Source organism: Oryx dammah, unplaced genomic scaffold (assembly GCF_014754425.2).
Source record: "Oryx dammah isolate SB20612 unplaced genomic scaffold, SCBI_Odam_1.1 HiC_scaffold_15, whole genome shotgun sequence".
NCBI classification, from domain to species: domain Eukaryota; kingdom Metazoa; phylum Chordata; class Mammalia; order Artiodactyla; family Bovidae; genus Oryx; species Oryx dammah.
This window is the reverse complement of record NW_024070199.1, coordinates 26,268,573-26,294,157: the sequence shown is the minus strand read 5'-3', so window position 1 is coordinate 26,294,157 and position 25,585 is coordinate 26,268,573. Positions and strand designations below refer to the sequence as shown.

The 25,585-nt window shown below is 37.3% G+C and overlaps 1 protein-coding gene across 2 annotated transcripts; it reads left to right on the top strand.

Moving 5' to 3' along the window:
• The first annotated feature begins 4,840 nt into the window (after nucleotides 1-4,840).
• On the top strand, nucleotides 4,841-12,642 carry LOC120874347 (olfactory receptor 145-like). Of its 2 annotated transcripts, XM_040255721.1 has the most exons (2): nucleotides 4,847-5,768; nucleotides 12,470-12,642. In XM_040255721.1, exons 1-2 carry the CDS (start codon nucleotides 4,847-4,849, stop codon nucleotides 12,511-12,513), a joined length of 966 nt encoding a protein of 321 aa, XP_040111655.1. In that variant the 3' UTR covers nucleotides 12,514-12,642. The 2 variants fall into 2 exon arrangements, with proteins under 2 accessions (XP_040111656.1, XP_040111655.1); XM_040255722.1 differs by lacking the exon at nucleotides 12,470-12,642 and having other exon boundaries at nucleotides 4,841-5,782.
• Nucleotides 12,643-25,585: the final 12,943 nt, after the last annotated feature.

Below are 25,585 nucleotides of genomic sequence, written 5' to 3'. Positions count from 1 at the left end.
AAGTAAGAATTAACATTTTCTCAAATTTAGATAGTTGTATCAGATCTGTGTTATATAGTGTAATTATGAATGTATTAAAAGTAGTCATATTTTATTGTATGATGTTTAAAAACTTTTGTTGGGGAAGAAATACCTTAAGCAAACCAGGAGACTAATAATAGATCAGTGAAATATGTAGTTTAATGATGGTGACAAATATTAGACTAATATCTATTATTGACAAATTATAATAATATAAAATGTATTGAATATATTCAGTCTCCTACCCCATTTGTGGCACAGAGCTCCTAAAACCCTTGGAATTCAAGGGATGACAAAGATAAAGGTATGCTTGGTAATGTTAATGAGGTGACTTTGGGGCCTCATCTAAGGATGCTGACTGGTTGCCAGAAGAACCAACCTTGTTATTAGGGGGTTGGAGCTTCCAGTCTCTTCCTAGAACTTCTAGAATTCCATGGAGGGGAGAGGGGCTGAAGATTGGTTTCAATCACCAATGGCCAATGATTTAATCAATCATGCCTGTGCAATGAAGCTTCCATTAAACCTCAAATTGATGGGATTCCAAGAGCTTCTGGGTTGGTGAAAGTGTAGAGATGCTGGAGAGCTGTGTACCTGAGAAGGGCGTGGAAGCTCCATACTCTTTCTGTAGACCTTGCCCTATTCATCTCTTCTATCCAGATGTTCATCTGTATCCTATATCAGATCATTTTATAATAAGCTGGTAACTATTAGTAAACTTTTCTTCTGTTCTGTGAGCCACTCTAGCTGATGAATCAAACTTGAGGAGGGGGTCCATGGGATACATGCTGGAAATTTATCCCATTAAAATAAAAGTACTGGAATATCAAGTGTATGTACAATATTGAATATTTTAGCATTGCTGTTGGATAGAAATTATGGATCTCTATCAATGGGGACTGGTTTGATGTATTAGAATATATCCACAACATAGACTTTTATAGACATTTTAGTATAATTCTGTTAGATGAAAAGAGCAAAGGGTCAAAAATATGAAGTTTGTAATCAATTGTAAAGTCTTTATAGTGGTAATTATTTTTTATATCAGTGAGTAGGAAGATATAGAAAGGTGTTTTTGGTTATAAACATAGATAATTGAGAGTGACTGATGGATGGGAGATCATATAGGAAGGAGAGTGCTAAGGAAAAGGAAATGATATGCTTTAAATATATAAAGTATGCATCATTTGGTCACTTATGCCATAAGGTTAAAAACATGTATGTGTGGGAAGATGTGCATGTTATATTTTCATTTTTTTAAATATAAATTTATTTATATTAATTGGAGGGTAATTACTTTACAATATTGTATTGGTTTTGCCATACATCAACATGAATCTGCCACGGGTGTACACGTGTTCCCCATTCTGAACCCCCTTCCCACCTACCTCCCCATATCATCCCTCTGGGTCATCCCAGTGCACCAGCCCCAAGCATCCTGTATCATACATTGAACCTGGACTGATGATTCACTTCATATATGATATTATACATGTTTCAATGCCATTCTCCCAAATCATCCCACCCTTGCCCTCTCACACAGACTCCAAAAGACTGTTCTATACATCTGTGTCTCTTTTGATGTCTTGCATCTAGGGTTATCGTTACCATCTTTCTAAATTCCATATATATGCCTTAGTATACTGCATTGGTGTTTTTCTTTCTGGCTTACTTCACTCTGTATAATAGGCTCCAGTTTCATCCATCTCATCAGAAATAATTCAAATGTATTCTTTTTAATGGCTGAGTAATACTCCATTGTATATATATATATACCATAGCTTTCTTATCCATTCATCTGCTGATGGACATCTAGGTTGCTTCCATGTCCTGGCTATTATAAACAGAGCTGTGATGAACATTGGGGTACACGTGTCTCTTTCAATTCTGGTTTCCTCAGTGTGTATGCCCAGTAGTGGGATTGCTGGGTCATAAGGCAGTTTTACTTCCAGTTTTTTAAGGAATCTCCACACTGTTCTCCACAGTGGCCGTACTAGTTTGCATTCCCACCAGCAGTGTAAGAGGGTTCCCTTTTCTCCACACCCTCTCCAGCATTTATTGCTTGTACACTTTTGGATCACAGCCATTCTGACTGGCGTGAAATGGTACCTCATTGTGGTTTTGATTTGCATTTTTCTGATCATGACTGATGTTGAGCATCTTTTCATGTGTTTGTTAGCTGTCTGTATGTTCTCATTGGATAAATGTCTGTTTAGTTCTTTGGCCCATTTTTTAATTGGGTCATTTAATTTTCTGGAATTGAGCTGCAGGAGTTGTTTGTATATTTTTGAGATTAGTTGCTTGTCAATTGCTTCATTTGCTACTATTTTCTCCCATTCTGAAGGCTGTCTTTTCACCTTGCTTATAGTTTCCTTTGTTGTGCAGAAGCTTTTAATTTTAATTAGATCCCATTGTTTATTTTTACTTTTATTTCCAATATTCTGGAAGGTGGGTCATAGACGATCCTGCTGTGATTTATGTCGGAGAGTGTTTTGCTTATGTTCTCCTCTAGGAGTTTTATAGTTTCTGGTCTTACATTTAGATCTTTAATCCATTTTGAGTTTATTTTTGTCTGTGGTGGTAGAAAGTGTTCTAGTTTCATTCTTTTACAAGTGGTTGACCAGTTTTCCCAGCACCACTTGTTAAAGAGATTGTCTTTAATCCATTGTATATTTTTGCCTCCTTTGTCAAAGATAAGGTGTCCATAGGTGTGTGGATTTATCTCTGGGCTTTCTATTTTGTTCCATTGATTTATATTTCTGTCTTTGTGCCAGTACTATACTCTCTTGATGATTGTGGCTTTGTAGTAGAGCCTGAAGTCAGGCAGGATGATTCCTCCAGTTCCATTCTTCTTTCTCAAGATTGCTTTGGCTATTTGAGGTTTTTTGAATTTCCATACAAATTATGAAATTATTAGTTCTAGCTCTGTGAAAAATACCGTTGGTAGCTTGATAGGGATTGCATTGAATCTATAGATTGCTTTGGGTAGTATACTCATTTTCACTATATTGATTCTTCCGATTCATGAACATGGTATATTTCTCCCATCTATTAGTGTCCTCTTTCGTTTCTTTCACCAGTGTTTTCTAGTTTTGTATATATAGGTCTTTTGTTTCTTTAGGTAGATATATTCCTAAGTATTTTATTCTTTTCATTGCAATGGTGAATGTAATTTTTTCCTTAATTTCTCTTTCTATTTTCTCATTATTAGTGTATAGGAATGCAAGGGATTTCTGTGTGTTGATTTTATATCCTGCAACTTTACTATATTCATTGATTAGCTCTTATAATTTTCTGGTGGAGTCTTTAGGGTTTTCTATGTAAGGATCTTTCCATTTGCAAACAGTGAGAGTTTTACTTCTTCTTTTCCAATTTGTATTCCTTTTATTTCTTTTTCTGCTGATTGCTGTGGCCAAAACTTCCAAAACTATGTTTTATAGTAGTGGTGAAAGTGGGCGCCCTGTCTTGTTCCTGACTTTAGGGGAAATGCTTTCAATTTTTCACCATTGAGGATAATGTTTGCTGTGGGTTTGTCATATATAGCTTTTATTATGTTGAGGTATGTTCCTTCTATTCCTGCTTTCTGGATAGTTTTTATTTCTATAGGATTAAAAATGTCATTAGCTATGTATTAGCAATAGTACCCAAAAGTCAAAGAAACAGTAGAAGAAAGACAAAGGAAGAGAAAATCCCTAATATGAAATTTTGAGTAAAATATTGAGCTTCCAAAGACACCAGGGTTAAATTATCTTCATACTGTGTAAACAATTTCCTAAGTCTATATTTCCTCGAGGATTTGCATGCAGAGGCTCCTGAGAAAATCTCTTTTTCAAATCCCTGAGACCTTGAAACTCGGAATAAAATACATATGATTATGTCGAAAATCAAGAGTGCTGTTTGGATTCCTTTTTGTGATTTAATGATCACCTCTGGGCAAAACGGTAATTAAAAATCATGATCTTCATCTGACTGACTCTCAGAACAAAAGAAATGCTGAGACTTATAAATATTCTGAGCCCCTCCACAGGGTTGGAGGAGACGAGGTGAATTCAGTTCTGCTGTCTCTTGCAGCAGAAGATCTCTTCCTCTTTGGAGAGGCTTGGTGGAGGGGAAACCACAAAGACAGTTCTGATGCCAGTAGGCAAAGAAGAGTGAGTATTGAATCCTTTTTGTTTTTACATCTTCCCCCAGTTCTGGCCCTGAGATAGAGACAACTAATGGGTCTGTGGGAGAGGAAACTAGAAATTAATGGTATGGCTTAGATTAGTGGTTTGCAGTGTTTCTAAGCTTTATACCCTCTAGGGAATTTCTTATGAAGGAGACCCTGGGCCTGACTTAATGACTTCCTTGTTGTGTATGCTTGGGAAGCCAAAGGTTCTCTCTGAGTCTCTGTTTCCCCAACTCTGCTGTGGACTTGTGATTATGGTCACCCCCTACACAGTGTCCAGTTTGGACTGGTAGCTAGCACAGGGTAGATGAAGTGTGGTGAGTAAACATTAACAAATGCATACTTAAGTAGGTGAAGGAAGAAAAACTGTTAGCAACAAATTGAGGGAAGAAAGGGTGGCAATGCATGCTCTTTTTATATTCTCTTGCACTCTTACATTCTCCTAGTATTACTATGCTGATGCCCTCCAGGCACTTGCTTTTCTCGGTATGAGCAGAGCAGATCCATTTATTTATTTATTTCTGTAAAATAGTTAAGCCTCAGCAGAGTCTTTGGGCTTCTTGGCTCCTGAATGGACTGGGCATGAGATTGCATGGGGAGTCTGAGTCCTGCCTCAAATATGACTCTATTCTCCTGTCTTTCAGATCCCACTGGAAGAGAATGGATATTGGAAACACCTCATTGGTCACTGAGTTTATCCTTGTAGGTTTAACTAAACATCCGGAGATCCAGGTACCCCTGTTCTTTCTCTTCTTGGGAATTTACATAATTACCGTGGCAGGAAACCTGGGCTTGGTCACTCTAATTAGATTGACTTCTCACCTCCATACTCCAATGTACTACTTCCTCTTTAATTTATCCTGTATTGATCTCTGTTACTCTTCTGTCATCACCCCCAAACTGTTAGTAAACTTTGTGTCAAAGAGGAACACCATCTCCTATGCAGGATGCATGACTCAGCTGTTTTTCTATTGCTTCTTTGTCAATGCAGAGTGCTATGTACTGACAGTGATGGCCTATGATCGCTATGTGGCCATCTGCAAGCCCCTGCTGTACAAGGTCACCATGTCCCCTCAGGTCTGCTCTCTAATGGCTGTGGTTGTATACTTGGGGGCCTTTATTGCTGCCTGGGCCCACACAGGATGCATGTTGAGGCTGACCTTCTGTGATGCCAACACCATCAACCACTACATGTGTGACATCCTCCCCCTCCTGGAGCTCTCCTGCACCAGCACTCACATCAATGAACTGGTGGTTCTCATCATCGTTGGCTTTGATGTTGGTGTGCCTGGCCTCACCGTCACTGTCTCATATGTTTTTATCCTTTCCAGTATCCTTCACATCAGTTCCACAGAAGGACGGTCCAAAGCATTCAGTACTTGTAGCTCACATATAATTGTTGTTTCTGTTTTCTTTGGGTCAGGGGCATTCATGTATCTTCATCCTTCTTCTGTTTTGTCCATGAACCAAAAGAAAGTGTCCACCGTATTCTATACCATTTTGGTGCCTATGCTTAATCCTCTGATCTATAGCTTCAGAAATAAGGAGGTTAAGGTTGTCCTGAAAAAAACCTTCAGTAGAAAAATATTTCTCTGAACTGGAACAGTATTAATTATGATAATACAATACACCTTTCTTTCAAAATCATTTTTTTTTCCTATATTGAGTTCTTTCACACAGGATGAAGTGAGGTATAATAGAAAGACTTTGATTTAGAAGGTTGGGTTGAACACTCTGCAAAGTATGGGTATACTGTTACTTTAGTTTTATTGGGAAGAAATTGATGCAACTTAATATTTGTAGCAAAGAATTGGGGGTCTCATAGTTGTGAAAGATAGTTCTTCCTTCTTTCACTTCTTCCTCTATCTTCCTTCACAGTGTCTTCCTCTTAAAAATCAGAAAGAATATTCACACCTTTTTAAAGTAAGTTGACTAGTTCATAGCAGATAAGAATGTTCTGATTACACAGAAAACAAAAATAGGACTCACATTTGAACTTCAAACCTATGTTTAACTGACAAATATCTCTCTTTGAATGCTCTACAGGCACCTGAACTTATAAGAATCAGCTTAATCACAGAAACATCACAGAGCCTACCAAACTCTCTTCTTTTTTTTTGGTCTCTGTCATTGTGAATGGCACCATCTACTTAATTGCTCAAATCCCAAGTTGGTATCTTCTTTGAGCCCCCTCTCTGTACCTGTCTTCCACACCCAATTTATCAATTGCTAACAATTCTTGTCTTATGAACATTTCTCATCATTTCTCATCCAGACACCAGCCTTCCAACTGGCTTCTCCCTTTCTTATCGTTCCCCTTAAAATCTATTCTCCACACTGCAACCAGAATGCTCTTTCCATACTTCAAATAAGATCATATTTACCTTGGTTTACTATGTTCACTGGAATTTCTTTCAAGGTAAAACAAAATTTCCGCAGTAGGCCAAGCAAGACTTGTTCACCTCTCCAGCCTGAGGTTCTGTCACTGTAACTCCTTCCTCCCTGTTTCTTAACAGTGCCGGGGTCCAGCCCCCGTGGATCCAGGGTGATTCGAAGGTGGGGACGGAGTCGGCGTCCTTGGAAATAACTTATTTAATTACAGATAGAGAGAGATTAAAAATGGATAGTGTAGTAGGAAAATTAGTGGAGAAAGGAGGCTGAATAACCTGGTTTACATGGAATACCAATCACCACCTATGTAGGCCACGGGAGTCTTTCCGTTCTCCTGAAGAAGAGGAGGCACTGAGGCCTCCCCAGTCCAATCTTAGAAGCCCAGGAAAAATAAGCAGGCATGGTGAGTACCGCATTCCAGATGGAAATTCAGCCAGAAAAACGGGGAGTAAGAAAGCTGGACGAACCTATACTGGCAGGCTAGATAACCTTCAGAGGAGTCCGTAAATTGAAACACTCTTGTCACACCCAGGAATTTTTATCGACTTGGAGCTGCACATTTACTCCTTCTCCAAGAGAACTGGTGGGGAACAGCTCCCCATAAAGTCAGAGGTGTAGGCTAGAGCATGAAACAGTATAGACTCTGGTTTTGGGGGTAGATGCTCGGGAACAGGGGGTTTCCTGAGGCTTGATCATGCCTTTGCGTATGCTAAGCCTCCTTCCTCATGACCTTTGCCATGGGCGGAGTTCCTCAGGCTGGTCCCCGGCACCAGTACCCTGCTAAAGATTTATTGAACTTTCCCAAATTAAGTAAACTCTTGTTCCTTTGCGTTACTTTTCTACAAGCTCTTCTCTTAGTCTGGAACACTTTCATGTACAAAGAAACAGTCCTTTTCTTACTCAACCTGTTTATCCTTCAGGTATTAGGTTATCCAGAACTCCAGGAAGTCTTTCCTGGACAAAAACATGGGTAGATGACCTTCAGGGTATATGCTTACCCTCTCCTGGCACATTCCACTGTACTGGAAGTTCTTTCCTTCTTAAATATTCAATCTCATTTTATGTATTTAATGATAAGAACATTTTAAGTTATTTATTTGCAGGAAAAAGTTTAGTTCAATACAAGGGAATATGTTACAGAAGACATATGTTTATTCAACTTGGATTTTCAAAAGTGGGATGAGAATCACATGATAACTTATGGAGTACAGAGAGGGTTTCTCTTGTTTTCGTTTTTCTACCTTTCCATGAAAACTCATTTTGCTCACTGAACAATGAGGCTTCCTCCCTGGTTATATTCTATTTGCTTTCCTTTTTCTAGCATGCTCTTATTACCTATTTATAACCTACTTTGTTTTCTGTTGATGTTTTAGGTATCAGTTGAATGGAAACCTGTCTAATCCACCTTGCAAAGTTTAGGTGCTCTTTTTTGTATTACCCAAAGTGTAGCAGTCAGGACTGACATGAAGTAATAAGAGCAATTTTCACAAGCTTTTCTAGTCATCTGATTATCTGTCTTCCCTGTGAGGGAAGGCACCTTGGGTATCTTCTTGGTTATATCTCTAGGGCTTAACATAGTGTTGGGTGTTTAGTAAAGGCTCAGTAATTATGTCTGGAATAAGAGAATGCTTCAATTTGATTTTAAACTTTGAGTCATAGAGAATAGATATTTAGGGAGAAGGTGAGTCATTCTAAGAATTATTACCACTTCTCCCTCCTAGAATGGCTTTTGTAACAGTTTACTTCCACAGTGCATTTCTCAATGCACAGGGATGGAAAACAAAGATGGATTTATTTTTATGTAGGTTATTGTGTGTATTTAAGAGTCAGGAAATGAAGGTATGAATTGGACAGACTCTTAGAAGCCCATTAGGGTGAACAAGCTCACAGTTTCTGGTTTAGATTTTTACTACCTGGGTTTAAATTTCAATTTTGCCATTTGCTCAATACATGACTCTGAAAATGTTACTTAACATTTCAGAATATCTATTTCCTCATTTCCAAAATTAGAAAAATAATAGTACCAATTTAAAAGGATTTTTGTGAAGGTTGTTATTTATTTACTTGGGATTCAAGCTACAGTAAATGAGGTATAGTCCTGGATTTGACCCTACATAGTAGTATCATTTCACTTTTAGAGCCTCAGTTTAATAATATGAAAAATAAGATGCTAGACTGGATGATAACATGTGTTCTATTCATTAAAAAAATCTTGCAATCACTGTGTCTCAGTTTCTTGACTTATATGCTAAAAGAACTGAATTGAATTAATCATTCTTTTTTATATAAAAAATCAGATTTATCAGTACTGTGAGTCATATAAGTTATGAAGTTTGAATTCTTAATCTCTGAATTAATCATTCTTAACTTGGGTATGTGTTAGAATCATTCAGGATAATAATTAATATTATTATCTTCTTTTCCATTTTAAGACCTACTGTGTTGGAATACATGTGACATCAGGGCTCAAGAATATGCCCTTTTAAAATTCTTTTCAAATGATTATATTACTGTTTGGTTAGTTGGTAATTTGGAGCTTTCCACTTCTAATGTTCTATGATTCTAAAATTGTCTCTGGACAAGGATTTATGTGGGCACATATAAACTTTAATAATAAGCAATTTCCTGGTATCAAGAAAATTAATTAGTTATCTAAAGAAGGAAAGAGGAGTCAGTAGTATTCAGTGCTGTAGAGAGTTTAGATGGCCTTTGCACTGGGGATCTATAAACTCTGGAAGATAATATTATGGAAATGATAGAAGCAAAAGTCTGATTGTAGTTGATTAACTAGTAAAGGGAGGGAGGGAGTAAAACATATTCATAGATTACTCATGTGAGTATTCTAATCTCAGGGTGAGTGCAGAAAAAGAAACTATAAGAAAAACTTTTTCAAAAACTTAGTGAAAACTTCTGTAAATATAAAAATAGAGAATAAAAGATAACAACTTTCACCTTTTGCAATACGCTGAATTAGATACTCTGGTGGACCCCATTTCTACAAAATAGCTAGATCTTGCATCAGATATTATATAAAAATTGTGCAATAAAATATACAGGAAATTGCCAAGGGGAACAGGAACTCACACTCCTTGTATGGCGAGACCGAACTTCCATGATGCCAATATTGTCAACCACCATCTTTGCAATATACTTATTCTGCTTCAGCTTTCCTGCACCAGTACCTGCAACAATGAGCTTGTGGTTTGTCTTCTAATAAGATGATCATTTTGGTTCACACCAACACTACTTTCACCTATACTTTTATCATCTCCAGTATTGTATCCATCAGCGCCACAGAGAGCAGAGCTAAAGCTCTAATTCAGTACCTCAGTATCCGAGCTTCCCATATAAGACTCTTTCACTTTTCTTCTGGGCAATAGCATTCATGTACCTCTCAGCTTCTAATGTAGTCTATGAGCTGGGGAAATGTGATCTCAGTCTTTCATACAAATGTTGGGCCCTTCTTGAACTCCATTACCTATAGTCTAAGCAATAATGATGTCAATTATCTGTGAAGAAAACTAAGAAGACCATATTTTCTTGGCAGCAACAGAATTTGTGTGAGGAATTTTGAGGACTGGATTGTTCTGCTGATTTTGTTTGGGTTTCTTCATGGCTGGATCGTCACCTTAAATGGAAATGGGATATATTTTCCACTGTAATTCAGTCTCTTCCTTCCTTTCATCCTTGTTTCTTTCCTTTTTTTGCTTTCTTTTCTTTCTTCCTTCTCTCTTCCTGAGGTTTCTCAGAATTTCTTCTCCTTTCTCCTCTTAGCTTTTACAATTGTAATTATGTACTAGCAACATGAAGGAAAATAAAGAAATTATTATTACTCTGTTTTTGCTAAGCGGAAGGATATCTACCTCTGGCACAAATATTGCAGATTCTGTAATAAATTAATAGAATAATATAAAAAATATCTATCTGCACACTAAAGCAGTATGTCTAGTATGTTGAGGACTTAGTTTTAAGTATATCTTTGGTGTCAGTAATAGAATTCATACGACACAGACACAGTTTCAAATTTGCTCATAAAAACAAAAGCAGTGAACAAGAGCTTTTGTGATTTGCTACTTTCATTCTTTCCTGGTTTTATTAACATTTGCAAAATTTTTGTCGACTTCTATTAGTCTTTAGAAATTATTAGATGAAAAAATATAACATGGCAGTTAGTGTAGATGTGTGTTGAAAATAGGTACTATGGTGAATGCTGCCCTTCACAGTTTGGTTTATATCAACTTATCCAGCATTGGTCTGTTCTTCATAGTTTTAAGTATTCTTTGTTAACCCTGTTATACTACTTGACACAGTTAATCTTGAAAAAGAATTACTTCTTTGCTACCCCTAATAGATTATGAAATCCTATAAAACTCAGACTCTTTTTTTTTAATCTTTGTATTCCTGGTGTTCGACACAGTTTTTCTTTGGAAATCATTCAGTGTTTTATACTCTTAATATTGCAATGTAAAATAAATTACACTTTTTGCTTCCAAAACATAAAAGCTGGTGTTTCAACCATTCAGTATGAAGAAGATATTGCTTAATATAAAATTTTAAGAGATCATTAAAATGCTTCAAAATTCTGCAGTGTCTCTCTTTGCATCTAATCTTAGTGACTTTTTATTTAAAAATTTCAGAAAGTCAATATAAATCATACATATGTATTTTATGTCTGTAGTTTTAGAGAATGAATTCATTAAAATCATTTTTAAAGTGGCTGCAGTCTCATATTTTAAGGCATAAATAAGATATATGAAAGTATTTGTTAATTTCTGACAACAAATAATTCCACTTTGCTTTGACAATGAATTAGGTGAATATTTGTCTTAGAGATTGTTTTGAAATAAAAAGTCAATTTTCAACTGTTAACACATGGCAAGCATATTGATTTTCTCATTCCCAAGATAAATTGTGCAGTAGAATAGAAAGCAAGGAATTTTATTAAGGGTAAATGAAAAAGCTGAAAGAAATTAAAGAGTGTTAGAAAGGTAAGAAATATTTTATTAAAATTGGTAGCAATTTATGACAACATATCTCTAGGGCTAAGGTAGGTGGTTGATTTAAAAATTTGCTGTTGATGTATTCCACTGGGTAAAAGAAAATTATTTTGAAAACCTATCTCAGAAGTCCCAATACTTCTAAATTTGTCAATTCACAATATTTCTATTTATTTTTACTAAATCTGTCATATCTGTTCCAAAGCAGATTAACTAGTGTACCATGTAGAGATTTGTAGGCTACATTAAATCATCAGAATAAGACAATATGGAAAAGATAAAAAAATAGCCACTGTGTATGTATATTCAAAGTAAATACCATAACGATACTGCCTTTCATAATTTGGCTTCTATCAAAGCTCCAGATTTTCTCTTGGTATACTGCCTCCTTCTAGCCCCTCTCCGCAAAAAACCCACTTTCCCCCCTAATATTCCAACTATCTCTTAACTTTGTATATTTGCTTTATGTCTTCCCCTTCTTTGAATTCAGTTGTTGCTTCATTTTGGGTAATAATACTGGGATGCCTGAAAAATATGCAAAACTTTTCTGGGTGGAAATTTCTCATATGTTAGCCTGCAGGGGATTTGCTCATGTAAAATTAAGTGCTTAAACAGAAAAGGGAATGATCCAGTATGAGTGGGAAGTAAAACATACAAAATATAGACACATTAGCACCTCAGCAATTTTTATTAGTGGAATATTAACCTGTAAAAATTACTGTGGAGTATAGAGGGGCTACTTGCCTTCCAAGAGCAGAAGATTAAAGGGATAGTCATACTCTGCTCTTGGAGTTTCCCTCCATATGGAGGAGGAGCTTTAGTGCAATCACCTTGCCTTTCTCTAGCCATTACCTGATTGGGAAGAATATTTACCTTTTTCTCCTTTTTCATTTTTTGTTCAGTCACTCAGTCATATCTGACTATTTGCAACCCCATTGATTGCAGTATGCCAGGTTCCCTGTCCTTGACCATCTCAAGGAAATTGCTCAAACTAATTTCCATTGAGTCAATGATACCATCCAACCATCTCATCCTCTGTTATTCCCTTTTGCCCCCACCTTCGATCTTTCCCAGCATCAGGGACTTTTCTAGTGAGTTGGCTCCTTGCAACAGGTGGCCAAAGTATTGGAACTTCAGCTTTAGCATCAATCTTTCTAATAAATATTCAGGATTGATTTCCTTTAGGATAGACAGGTTGATCTCCTTGCAATCCAAGGGACTCTCAAGAGTCTTCTGCAACACCACAGTTCAAAAGCATCAGTTCTTTGGTGTTCATGTGCTCTGCTGTGATACTGTTTCCCTAACATAAAGCCTTCCCACTGCAGGGAGAAGTAAGCCTGGTGAATAGATTAACAACTATATAATCATGTATTTGAAAGTGTTATGAACTTAAAATGTTAGATACAATTTAAAAAATACTGAAAATATGAATCAGTTCAGTTCAGTGGCTGAGTCGTGTCCGACTGTTTGTGACCCCATGAATAACAGCACGCCAGGCCTCCCTGTCCATCACCAACACCAGGAGTTCACCCAAACTCATGTGCATTGAGTCGGAGATGCCATCCAGCCATCTCATCCTCTGTCATCCCCTTCTTCGCCTGCCCCCAATCCCGCCCAGCATCAGGGTCTTTTCCAATGAGTCAACACTTCGCATGAGGTGGCCGAAGTATTGGAGTTGCAGCCTCAGCATCAGTCCTTCCAATGAATACTCGGGACTGGTCTCCTTTAGGATGGACTGGTTGGACCTCCTTGCAGTCCAAAGGACTCTCAAGAGTCTTCTCCAACACCACAGTTCAAAAGCATCAATTCTTTGGCACTCAGCTTTCTTCACAGTCCAACTCTCACATTCATATGTGACCACTGGAAAAACCAGAGGCTTGACTAGATGGACCTTTGTTGACAAAGTAATGTCTCTGCTTTTGAATATGCTATCTAGGTTGGTCATAACTTTCCTTCCAAGGAGTAAGCGTCTTTTAATATCATGGCTGCAATCACCATCTGCAGTGACTTTGGAGCCCCCAAAAATAAAGTCTGCCACTGTTTCCACTGTTTCTGCATCTATTTCCCATGAAGTGATAGGACCAGATGCCATGATCTTAGTTTTCTGAATACTGGGCTTTAAGGCAACTTTATCACTCTCCTCTTTCACTTTCATCAAGAGGCTTTTTAGTTCCTCTTCACTTTCTGCCATAAGGGTGGTGTCATCTGCATATCTGAGGTTATTGAGATTTCTCCCAGCAATCTTGATTCCAGCTTGTGCTTCTTCCAGCCCAGCATTTCTCATAAGTTACTCTGCATATAAGTTAAATAAGCAGGGTGACAATATACAGCCTTGACATACTCCTTTCCCTATTTGGAACCAGTCTGTTGTTCCATGTCCAGTTCTAACTGTTGCTTCCTGACGTGCATATACGTTTCTCAAGAGGCAGGTCAGGTGGTCTTGTATTCCCATCTCTTTCAGAATTTTCCACAGTTTATTGTGATTCACATGATAATAGGCTTTGGCATAGTCAATAAAGCAGAAATAGATGTTTTTTCTGGAACTCTCTTGCTTTTTAGATGATCCAGTGGATGTTGGCAATTTGACCTCTGGTTCCTCTGCCTTTTCTAAAACCAGCTTGAACCTCTGGAATTTCATGGTTCACGTACTGCTGAAGCCTGGCTTGGAGAATTTTGAGCATTACTTTACTAGCATGTGAGATGAGTGCAACTGTGAGGTACTTTGAGCATTTTTGGCATTGCCTTTCTTTGGGATTGAAATGAAAACTGACCTTTTCCAGTCCTGTGGCTACTGCTGAGTTTCCCAAGGTTATTGCAAGAGGGCATTAGAGAGCAGACACACTGAAACCATAATCACAGAAAACTATAGTCAATCTAACCACATGGACCACAACCTTGTCTATATGAAACGAAACCATGCCCTGTGGGGCCAACCAAGATGGGCGGGTCATGGAGGAGAGGTCTGGCAGAATGTGGTCCACTGGAGAAGGGAATGGCAAACCACTTCAGTATTCTTACCTTGAGAACCTCATGAACAGTATGAAAATGCAAAATGATAGGATACTGAAAGAGGAACTCCCCAGGTCAGTAGGTGCCCAATCTGCTACTGGAGATCAGTAGAGAAATAACTCCAGAAAGAGTGAAGGGATGGAGCCAAAGCAAAAACAATACCCAAATTGTGGATGTGACTGGTGATAGAAGCAAGGTCCGATGCTGTAAAGAGCAATATTGCATAGGAACCTGGAATATTAGGTCCATGAATCAAGGCAAATTGGAAGTGGTCAAACAGGAGTTGGCAAGAGTGAACATCGACATTCTAGGAATCAGAGAACTAAAATGGACTGGAATGGGTGAATTTAACTCAGATGACCATTATATCTACTACTGTGGGCAGGAATCCCTCAGAAGAAATGGAGTAGCCATCATGGTCAACAAGAGTCTGAAATGCAGTACTTGGATGCAATCTCAAAAATGACAAAATGATCTCTTTTCGTCTCCAAACCATTCAATATCACAGTAATTCAAGTCTATGCCCCAACCAGTAACGCTGAAGAAGCTGAAGTTGAATGGTTCTATGAAGACCTTTTAGAACTAACACCCAAAAAAGATGTGCTTTTCATTACAGGGCACTGGAATGCAAAAGTAGGAAGTCAAGAAACACCTGGAGTAACAGGCAAATTTGGCCTTGGAATATGGAATGAAGCAGGGCAAATGCTAATAGAATATTGTCAAGAGAATGCACTGGTCATAGCAAACACCCTCTTCCAACAACACAAGAGAAGACTCTACACATGGGCATCACCAGATGGTCAACACCGAAATCAGACTGATTATATTCTTTGCAGTCAAAGATGGAGAAGCTCTATAGTCAGCAAAACAAGACAGGGAGCTGACTGTGGCTCAGATCATGAACTCCTTATTACCAAATTCAGACTTAAATTGAAGAAAGCAAGGAAAACCACTAGACCATTCAGGTGTGACCTAAATCAAATCCCTTATGATTATACAGTGGAAGTGAGAAATAGATTTAAGGTCCTAGATCTGATAGATAGAGTGCCCGATAAACTATGGAATGAGGTTCGTGACATTGTACAGGAGACAGGGATCAAGACCATCCCCATGGGAAAGAAATGCAAAAAAGCAAAATGGCTGTCTGGGGAGGCCCTACAAATAGCTGTGAAAAGACGAGAAGTGAAAAACAAAGGAGAAAAGGAAAGATATAAGCATCTGAATGCAGAGTTCCAAAGAATAGCAAGAGATAAGAAAGCCTTCCTTAACTATCAATACAAAGAAATAAAGGAGAATTACAGAATGGGGAAGACTAGAGATCTCTTCAAGAAAATTAGAGATACCAAGGGAACATTTCATGCAAAGATGGGCTCGATAAAGGACAGTAATGGTATGGACCTAACAGAAGCAGAAGATACTAAGAAGAGGTGGCAAGAACACACAGAAGAACTGTACAAAAAAGATCTTCACGACCAAGATAATCACAATGGTGTGATCACTCACCTAGAGCCAGACATCCTGGAATGTGAAGTTAAGTGGGCCTTAGAAAGCATCACTACGAACAAAGCTAGTGGAGGTGATGGAATTCCAGTGGAGCTATTTCAAATCCTGAAAGCTGATGCTGTGAAAGTGTTGCACTCAATATGCCAGCAAATTTGGAAAACTCAGCAGTGGCCAGAGGAGTGGAAAAGTCAGTTTTCATTCCAATCCCAAAGAAAGGCAATGCCAACGTATCAGGATATGTGCCCAGTTTTATTCATGGCAGTTGTATCCAATCTACTAAAGGACGGTTGGTGATTAGCAATGCTGCTATCCATGTGCAATGTTTGTGCTTTATCCAGAAGGAGACTTGCCCTACTGTTCTTTCCACTTGGTTATGTCCACTCTTCTCCTCTCTTATTAATCTCATCTTGTCACTTCCTCATACCTTGGGTTACAACATTCTGTAGGAGTGTTTCCAATCTGAATTCACCTATCTCTAGTGCAGAAAGCATCAATGGGATTTCCATATGACTTTGAGCTTTCACTTCCTTGGAGTGCTTATGCTGGTGCTGCTAAGTCACTTCAGTTGTGTCTGACTCTGTGTGACCCCCATAGACTGCAGCCCACCAGGCTCCCCTGTCCCCGGGATTCTCCAAGCAAGACCACTGGAGTGGGTTGCCATTTCCTTCTCCAATGCATGAAAGTGAAAAGTGAAAGTGAAGTCGTTCAGTCGTGTCCACCTCTTAGCAACCCATGGACTTCACCCTGCCAGGCTCCTCTGCCCATGGTATTTTCCAGGCAAGAGTACTACAGTGGGGTGCCATTGCCTTCTCTGGGAGTGCTTCTAATTGATATATTTATTACTTGTCCTTATCTTCTTGTACACCAGCCCACATAAGTCTCCACTAGATAAAAAATAAGAGCTTAGATACAAACCCAGGTACCATATTAAATATTGGAAAGAATATCAGACAAAAAATCCTACTTCTCTTTTGTCTTGGAACATTGTTCTCAGGTCAGTGGGAGATAAAGAATAGTCCTTTCACCCCCTTAGCCCTGCTTTGTTTCCTTTTGGTCTCAGAAGCACTTGCCAAAGATACACGTTTTGGAATAAAGAGCCTTCAATGCCGATAATGCTCAATACTTCCAATGACTGTCAGAATATACAAATCTGGAGACACAAGTGTTTAAAAACCTAAGCCCCTCAAACACTTAAAATAATTTTATCACTCACAGCAAGATGAAAAATCTAGAATGAATAAGAAACACACACCTGTTTTTTCTTCCTATAAAGGTAATGTATACCCATTATTGTGTGTACTGTGTTCCTTTTGGAAAAAAAAAAATAATTGTATTGGGCTAAAGCTGAAACTCCAATACTTTGGCCACCTCATGCGAAGAGTTGACTCATTGGAAAAGACTCTGATTCTGGGAAGGATTGGGGGCAGGAGGAGAAGAGACGACAGAGGATGAGATGGCTGGATGGCATCACTGACTTGATGGACATGAGTTTGAGTGAACTCCAGGAGTTGGTGATGGACAGGGAGGACAGGTGTGCTGTGATTCATGGGGTCGCAAAGAGTCGGACACGACTGAGCCACTGAACTGAACTGATAATGACTTTACAATGTTGTGTTAGTTTCTACTGTTCAGCATATATATATATGCTGCATGTATATATATATATACAGATATTCCCTCTTTTTTGGATTTCTGTCCCATTTAGGTCACTACAGAGCACTGAGTAGAGTTCCCTAAGCTACACAGTAGATTCTTATTACTTACTTATTTTATACATATTAATAGTACCAGTCAGTCAGTTTAGTTGCTCAGTCATGTCCGACTCTGTGAAACTCTTTGCAACACCATGGACTGCAGCAAACCAAGCCTCCCTGTCCATAATTAGAAAAGACCGTGATGCTGGAAAAGACTGAAGGCAGGAGGAAAAGGGGATGACAGAGGATGAGACAGATGGTTGGACAGCATCAACGAGTCTTTATATTTAAAAAGAAGAGAGCTAACAGCTCTCCTTTATAAAGTAACAGAAGCTAACCTTTATAAAGTAACTAGAAAAAGAACAACTGAGGCCCCAAATTAGAAGGCAGGAAATAGTAAAGATTAGATCACAAATATATCAGTTAGTGAATAAAAAATAATAAATCAATGAAACTAAGATCTTTTTGAAAATTGACAACCCTTCAGCAATAAGGAAATAAGAGGACTCAGATAAAATCAGAAATGAAAGGCAAAAATAAAACTGATGCACAGAAATAAAAGTTTAGTAAACATATGAACAGTTGCCCACCAAAAAAATGAATAGTCTATAAGAAATGAATAAATTCTTATAAACATGCAATCCATTCCATGCAGCCAGCATTACTGTGATATTAAAGCCAGACAAAGCTACTACAAGATTTATAGGCCCAACCCCTGAGGAATTCTGAATTTGTATTCATCTGAAGAATACATAGCATTTATTTGTTGTTCTTCAGTGACTAAGTCATGTCCAGTTCTATGCGACCCCATGGACTGTAGCCCAGCAGGCTCCTTGATCCATGGAATTCTCTAGGCAAGAAAACAGGAGCCAGTTGCCATGCCCTTCTCCAGGTGACCTTCCTGACCCAGGGATAGAATCTCATTCTTTTGCATTGAAGGTAGATTCTTTACCAAATGAGCCGCCAGGGAAGCTCCAAACACATAATATATGCTTGAATTGTGAGTTTCATGGGATTAAGAATGATCTGAGCTATGTCCGCACCACATATACAAATGGAAAGAATGAACCTGTATCTGGTTAATTAAGATAAATGTATCGCCTGATTTGATAAATTTAGCCCTCTACATTCTCTCTTGAAATTCATTGTGAGTCTCAAATAGTTTACCCTGACATGTTGCTTGGGTGAACTTGTTTAAGAATTCCACCTTTCATTATGTACAGGGCAAAGTCTGGGACTGCCCGACAGAATGTGATTTGCAGATTTCACTGTTTTGTTTTTTTTTTTTTTGCCAGTGGATTACATATCCAGAACATGCAGCCGTTTGAAGCCCTGGCATCAAGCAACACTTTTTCACTGTTGCATCTTGTTAGAATCAATAACAGCAACTTGAAACGTGTGTAAGGCATATTTATTAATAACACAATGAGAAAGATTGATGCTACAAGATTTTGCTGTTCCCTTTTAATGCAGTAACTTAAGAGGAATCAGCTTCGTTTGAGAAGTGCTGGAGAAATCAGTCTAAATGGCATCTGTGTGTGTAGTCATTAAATGTGTATGTGTTGCACTGCTGCTCAGTTTTGCCTTGGAATATCACAAGAGAGAATTCAGCACATCATCATTTCAACAAAATTTCTAAATTGCTTCATTTAGTTCCCAAGGTGATCAATCGACTTTGCCTCGTTAGACAATTCTTAGTTGAGGAAAGGGAGATAAAATAATCAGATATTATAATGAGGGCAGGGAATCTGATCTCTACATGACTAGTGAATGAGGACCTTTGAGATTAATTAACTGAAAATTCTTTTCTAAGAGATTTCTTAATTCAAAGAGTTCTTGTAGGATGATGTAAATGGTAACAAAAGTTACCTTAAATTTCTCACTAAAGGTCATCATGGTGGTAATTGTAAGAAATAAGGACATTTTCCTGAGTTTTCTTACTGAAATGATGTTGATCTGCTTCTTCTCAAGTTGAATACACATTTTCATAAGATACAACAGTATATTTACCCTCAAAAATGAAAACACGTCTCAACAAATATGTACATGCACATGCATGACAGTTTCATTTAGAACAGTAGAAAACTGGAAACAAGTGAAATAGTCATCAATAAGTGAGTAAATAAATTGCATTATTTCCATGAGATAGCATATTTCAACAATAAAAAAGGCATGAATTCAAATACACATCAGAACAGGGATGAATATCAAAAGCATTATGTTAAGTGAAAAAGTCTAGACACCAAAGAGTTTACATTATAGATCCCATTCATATAAAACTATCGAAAATGCAAAACAAATGTATAGTGAGAAAAAAGATTAATTCTTACCTGGGATGGAGTGTTTGGGGGTTGACTACAAAGGGATGTGAGCAAATTTTTGTCCTTAATAATGGTAGTTACATCTTTAAATTTCAGAATCTTCTTATGGTTACTAATACATTATTTCACATAAAATTTAGAAACAGCAAAATATTATTGGCCAATATCTCCACCCACTGCCATACACATCTGTACTTTGTGGGATGGTTGTTATATACACAGAACTGAAACTTTGTTAAATTTGCTTTTTATTTATTTTTTTAATGTTTATTTTTACTTTATTTTGCTTTACAATACTGTATTGGTTTTGCCATACATTGACATGAATCAGCCATGCCTTTTTATTTTTAGTAGTTTCTTGGTAGATTCCCTAGGATTTATCACAAAAATGCTCATATAGTCAGCAAATACTGAACATTATATTCCTCGTTTCAAGATGGATGCTTTTATTTCTTTTCCTTTTTGCTCTGGGTGGCATCCTTAACTAAATACTGCATAAAAATGGTCAGAACAAACATCTTTGCTTTGTTGTTGACATTAGGTGGAAAATGTATTAGTCAAGAGATAGAAACCACACAATGATTTGAATAGAGAAATTTTAATACAAACATTTTAAATTGAGGATTAGAGTAACAGGAATTTGGCTCATGACAATTCTAAAGAAAACAAAAGACAATTCTAAAGAATATAGGAATAGTAGATATAAAGAGGAATATTCTATCTAGAATGTTACAGAGACTCGAGGAAGGGCACGCCTGCCTGGCATGAGATACAAACCTCTATGGAGACAGTGTGTCTTTAGAACTTGGGCTTAGGTGATCTTTTTCATCATCCATATTTCTCATGATGCTTATGAGTTCTTTTATCTTTTGAACATATGATATGTATTTAAAAGAATTTCTTTTATGTCCTTGTCTACTAATTCCAGCACTTGCAACTTTTCTGGGTCTTTGTATATTAACTTATTTTTACCTTAATTATGGGCCTATGTTTCAACTTCTTTATGTGTTTGGATATTTTTGATTCTGTGATGCAGTTATTTGGGAAATCTTGCTTCTTTCAAGGCTTGCTATTAAGTTTTATTTGATCTGATCAGCCTTTAATCAACTGATAGTTTTACTCCACTGCTGAGACAAAATCTTCATACCCTACTCAATGCTCTTTGTGACACAAAGGTTTTCTACTTTGGATGGTGGAACTATAAAACAGTTCTTAGCTCTAGGGCCCTCATGAGAGTGCTGCATTTTGGTATGCTTCTTTAGGGGGTTGGAGCTTGTTCTGACAGGTAAGCTATGTAACTTTTGGATCATCTTGATTAATCAAAGCCTTGGTTTCAAGCTTCTTCATTATGTGTCTGAAGTAGTTTTTCTTGGGGGCTAATTCAGCCCCAATTCTGAATGTTGACCACTCTTGGATCTCTATCAAACTTCCCATATCATCCCTATTGGGAAGGTCAGAACTCGAACAATTTCAGCTCTGAGTACTTGAAATATTTTTGTTTATAGCTTATTACTGTTAATGATTGCTCCAACATTTTACTTTGCCTTATCTTGGGGAATTTCACAAATTAGTAGTTAGTCATTTATTCAAGAGGACCCTCATGCTGATTTCTGGAGCACTTTCTCTGAATACCTCCTCCCTCTCTATGTTCCACCCCACAAACCATAGCCATTCTAATATCTCTGAAATCTGAATTCTGTATCATTAGTTTAGCAAGACTTCTATGCAAGTTTTTAAATCACCTTTCCTGTGCCCATGTCCAAATATTCCACGAAAGGAAATAGCCAAGGGTGATCACAAGGCTAATTTGCTCATCTAGTTGGTTATTATTTTTCTTGTATTTGTCATAAACTTGTGATTCCTATTAGTATATCAAAAGTGTAGTTTTCACCTTTCTAGCAGTTTAAAGAGGTTGAGCAAGTGCTGCACGTTCTGTAGCAGTTATTCATTCATAAATGGATACATCTTTTTTCCTTTGATTCTGTGTAACATCACTGACATTATGGTCACTAAAGTGCTGTATGATGTCATTGATGCCATTTTTAATTATTACATTTTTTTTGTATTTTATTTTACTATTCATGTCTTCTAAATATAACCTTTGTCTTTAATAATAAACATATGACATCCTTTTTTTGTTATATGTCTTTTTTTTTAATTGAAGGATAATTGATTTACAGAACTTTGTTGTTTTCTTTCAAACCTCAACAAGAATCAGCCATCAGTTCAGTTCAGTTCAGTTGCTCAGTCGTGTCAGACTCTTTGCGACTCCATGAATCGCAGCATACCAGGCCTCCCTGTCCATCACCAACTCCCAGAGTTCACTCAGACTCATGTCCATCGAGTCAGTGATGCCATCCAGCCATCTCATCCTCTGTTGTCCCCTTCTCCTCCTGTCCCCAATCCCTCCCAGCATCAAAGTCTTTTCCAATGAATCAGCTCTTCACATGAGGTGGCCAAAGTACTGGAGTTTCAGCTTTAGCATCATTCCTTCCAAAGAAATCCCAGGGCTGATCTCTTTCAGAATGGACTGGTTGGATCTCCTTGCAGGCCAAGGGACTCTCAAGAGCCTTCTCCAACACCACATTTCAAAAACATCAATCCTTTGGTGCTCAGCTTTCTTCATAGTCCAACTCTCACATCCATACATGACCATTGGAAAAACCATAGATGTACATAAAGCCCTTCCCTTTTGAACCTCTCTTCCATCTCCCTCCCCACCCCACCAATCTAGGTTGATACAGAGCTCCTGTTTGAGTTTCCTGAGTCATAGAGCGAATTTCCGTTGGCTATCTATTTTACATATGGTAATATGTTTCCATATTACTCTTTCCATATAGCTTACCCTCTCCTCCCATCTGCCCATGTCAATAAGTCTATTCTCTGTCTGTTTCTCCATTGCTGCCATGTAAACAAATTCTTCAGTACTATTTTTTCTAGATTCCATATATATGTGTTAGAATATGATATATTTATATTTCTTTCTGACTTACATCACTCTGAATAATAGGTTCTAGATTCATCCACCTCATTAGAACTGACTCAAAGACATTCCTTTTTATGGCTGAGTAATATTCCATTGTGTATATGTACCACAACTTCTTTATTCACTAATCTGTTGATGGACATCTAGGTTCCTTCCATGTTCTAGCTATTGTAAATAGTGCTGCAATGAACAATGGGATACATATGTCTGTTTCAATTTTGGTTTCCTCAGGGTATATGCCTAGCAGTGGGAGTGCTGGGTCATATGATTGTTTTATTCCTAGTTTTTTAAGGAAAGCCATACCATCTTTCACAGTAGCTGTTATCAGTTTCCATTCCCACCAACAGTGCAAGAGTGTTCCCTTTTCTCTACACCCTCTCCAGCATTTATTGTTTGTAGACTTTTTGATGATGGTCATTCTGACCAGTGTGAGGTGATATCTCATTGTAGTTTTGATTTGTATTTCTCAATAAAGAACAATGCTTAGCATCTTTTCATGTGTTTGTTAGCCATCTGCATGTCTTCTAATAAGAAATGTCTGTTTAGGTCTTTCTCCCACTTTTTGATTGGGTTGTTTGTTTTTCTGATATTGAGTATTTTGGAAATTAATCCTTCGTCAGTAGGTTCATTTGCTTTTATATTCTCCCATTCTGAGGGTTGTCTTTTTACCTTGCTTATAGTTTTCTTTGCCATGCAAAAGCTTTTAAGTTTAATCAGGTCCCACTTGCTTACTTTTGTTTTTATTTCCATTACTCTAGGAGCTGGGTCATAGAGGACCTGGTTTTGACTGATGTCATCAAGTGTTCTGCCCATGTTTTCCTCTAAGAGTTTTATATTTTCTAGTCTTACATTAGGTCTGTAACCCATTTTGAGTTTAACTTTGTGTATGTGTTCTAATTTCATTCTTTACACGTAGCTGTCCAGTTTTCTTAGCACCATTTACTGAAGAAGCTGTGTTTGCTCCATTGTAAAGTCTTGCCTCTTTTGTCAAAAATAAGGTACCCATAAGTGCATGATTTTTTGTCTTTTTTTTTCTGGATTTTCTATCTTGTTCCACTGGTCTATATTTCTGTTTTTCTGCCAGTACCATCCTGTCTTGATGACTGTAGCTTTGTAGTATAATCTGAAGTCAGGAAGGTTGATTCTTCCAGCTTTATTCTTCTTTCTCCAGATTGCTTTGGCTATTGTGTGTCTTTTGTGTTTCAATATAAATTGTGAAACTTTTTTTTTCTAGTTCTGTGAAAAATGTCATTGGTAATTTGATAAAAGTATTGCATTGAATCTGTAGATTGCATTTGGTAATATAGTCATTTTCACAATATTGATTCTTCCTACCCAGGAACATGGATTATCTCTCCATCTGTTTATGTCATCTTTGATTTCTTTCATTACTCTTTTTTAATTTTCTGTGTACAGCTCTTTTGTCTCCTTAAGTAAGTGTATTCCTAGATATTTTATTCTTTTTGTTGCAATGGTGAATGGGATTGATTCCCTAATTTCTCTTTCTGATTTTTCATTGTTAGTACGTGGAAATGGAAGTGATTTCTGTGTATTGATTTTGTATCCTGCAACTTTGCTAAATTCACTGATTAGCTAAAGCAATTTTCTGAAACTATCTTTAGGGTTTTCTATATACAGTATCATGTCATCTGCAAACAGTGAGAGCTTTACTTCTTTTCCAATCTGAATTCCTTTTATTTCTTTTTCTTCTCTGATTTCTTTAGCTAGGACTTCCAGAACTATGTTGAATAAGAGTGGTGAAAGTGGGCACCCTTGTCTTGTTCCTGATCTTAAGTGAAATGCTTTCAGTTTTTTACCATTGAGAATAATACTTGGTGTAGGCTTATCATATATGGCCTTTCCTATGTTGAGGTAGGTTCCTTCTATGCCCATTTTATAATGAGTTTGAATCATAAATGGTGCTGTACATTGTCAAAGGCTTTTTCTGAATCTATCAAGATTATCATATGGTTTTATCTTTCAATTTGTTAATATGGTATATTACATTGATTTATTTGCACATATTGAAGAATCATTGAATCCCTGAAATAAGCCCAACCTGATCATGGTGTATGAGCTTTTTGATGTGTTGCTGAATTCTGCTTGCTAGATTTTTTTTTTTTTTTTGAGGATTTTTGCATCTATGTTCATCAGTGACATTGGCCTGTAGTTCTCTATTATTTATTGTCCTTGTCTGGTTTTGGTGTCAGGGTGATGGTGGCCTCATAGAAGAGTTTTAGAAGAATAGGTATTAGCTCTACTCTAAATGTTTGCTAGAATTCTCCTGTGAAACCATCTGGTACTGGGCTTTTGTTTTTTGGGAGATTTTTGATCACAGCTTCAATTTCAGTGCTTGTAATAGGTTGGTAATAATTTCTATTTCTTCCTGGTTCAGTCTCTGAATATTGAACTTTTCTAAGAATCTGTTCATTTCTTCCAGGCTATCCTTTTTTTTTTTTTGGTCATATAGTTGTTCATAATAGTCTCTTATAATCCTT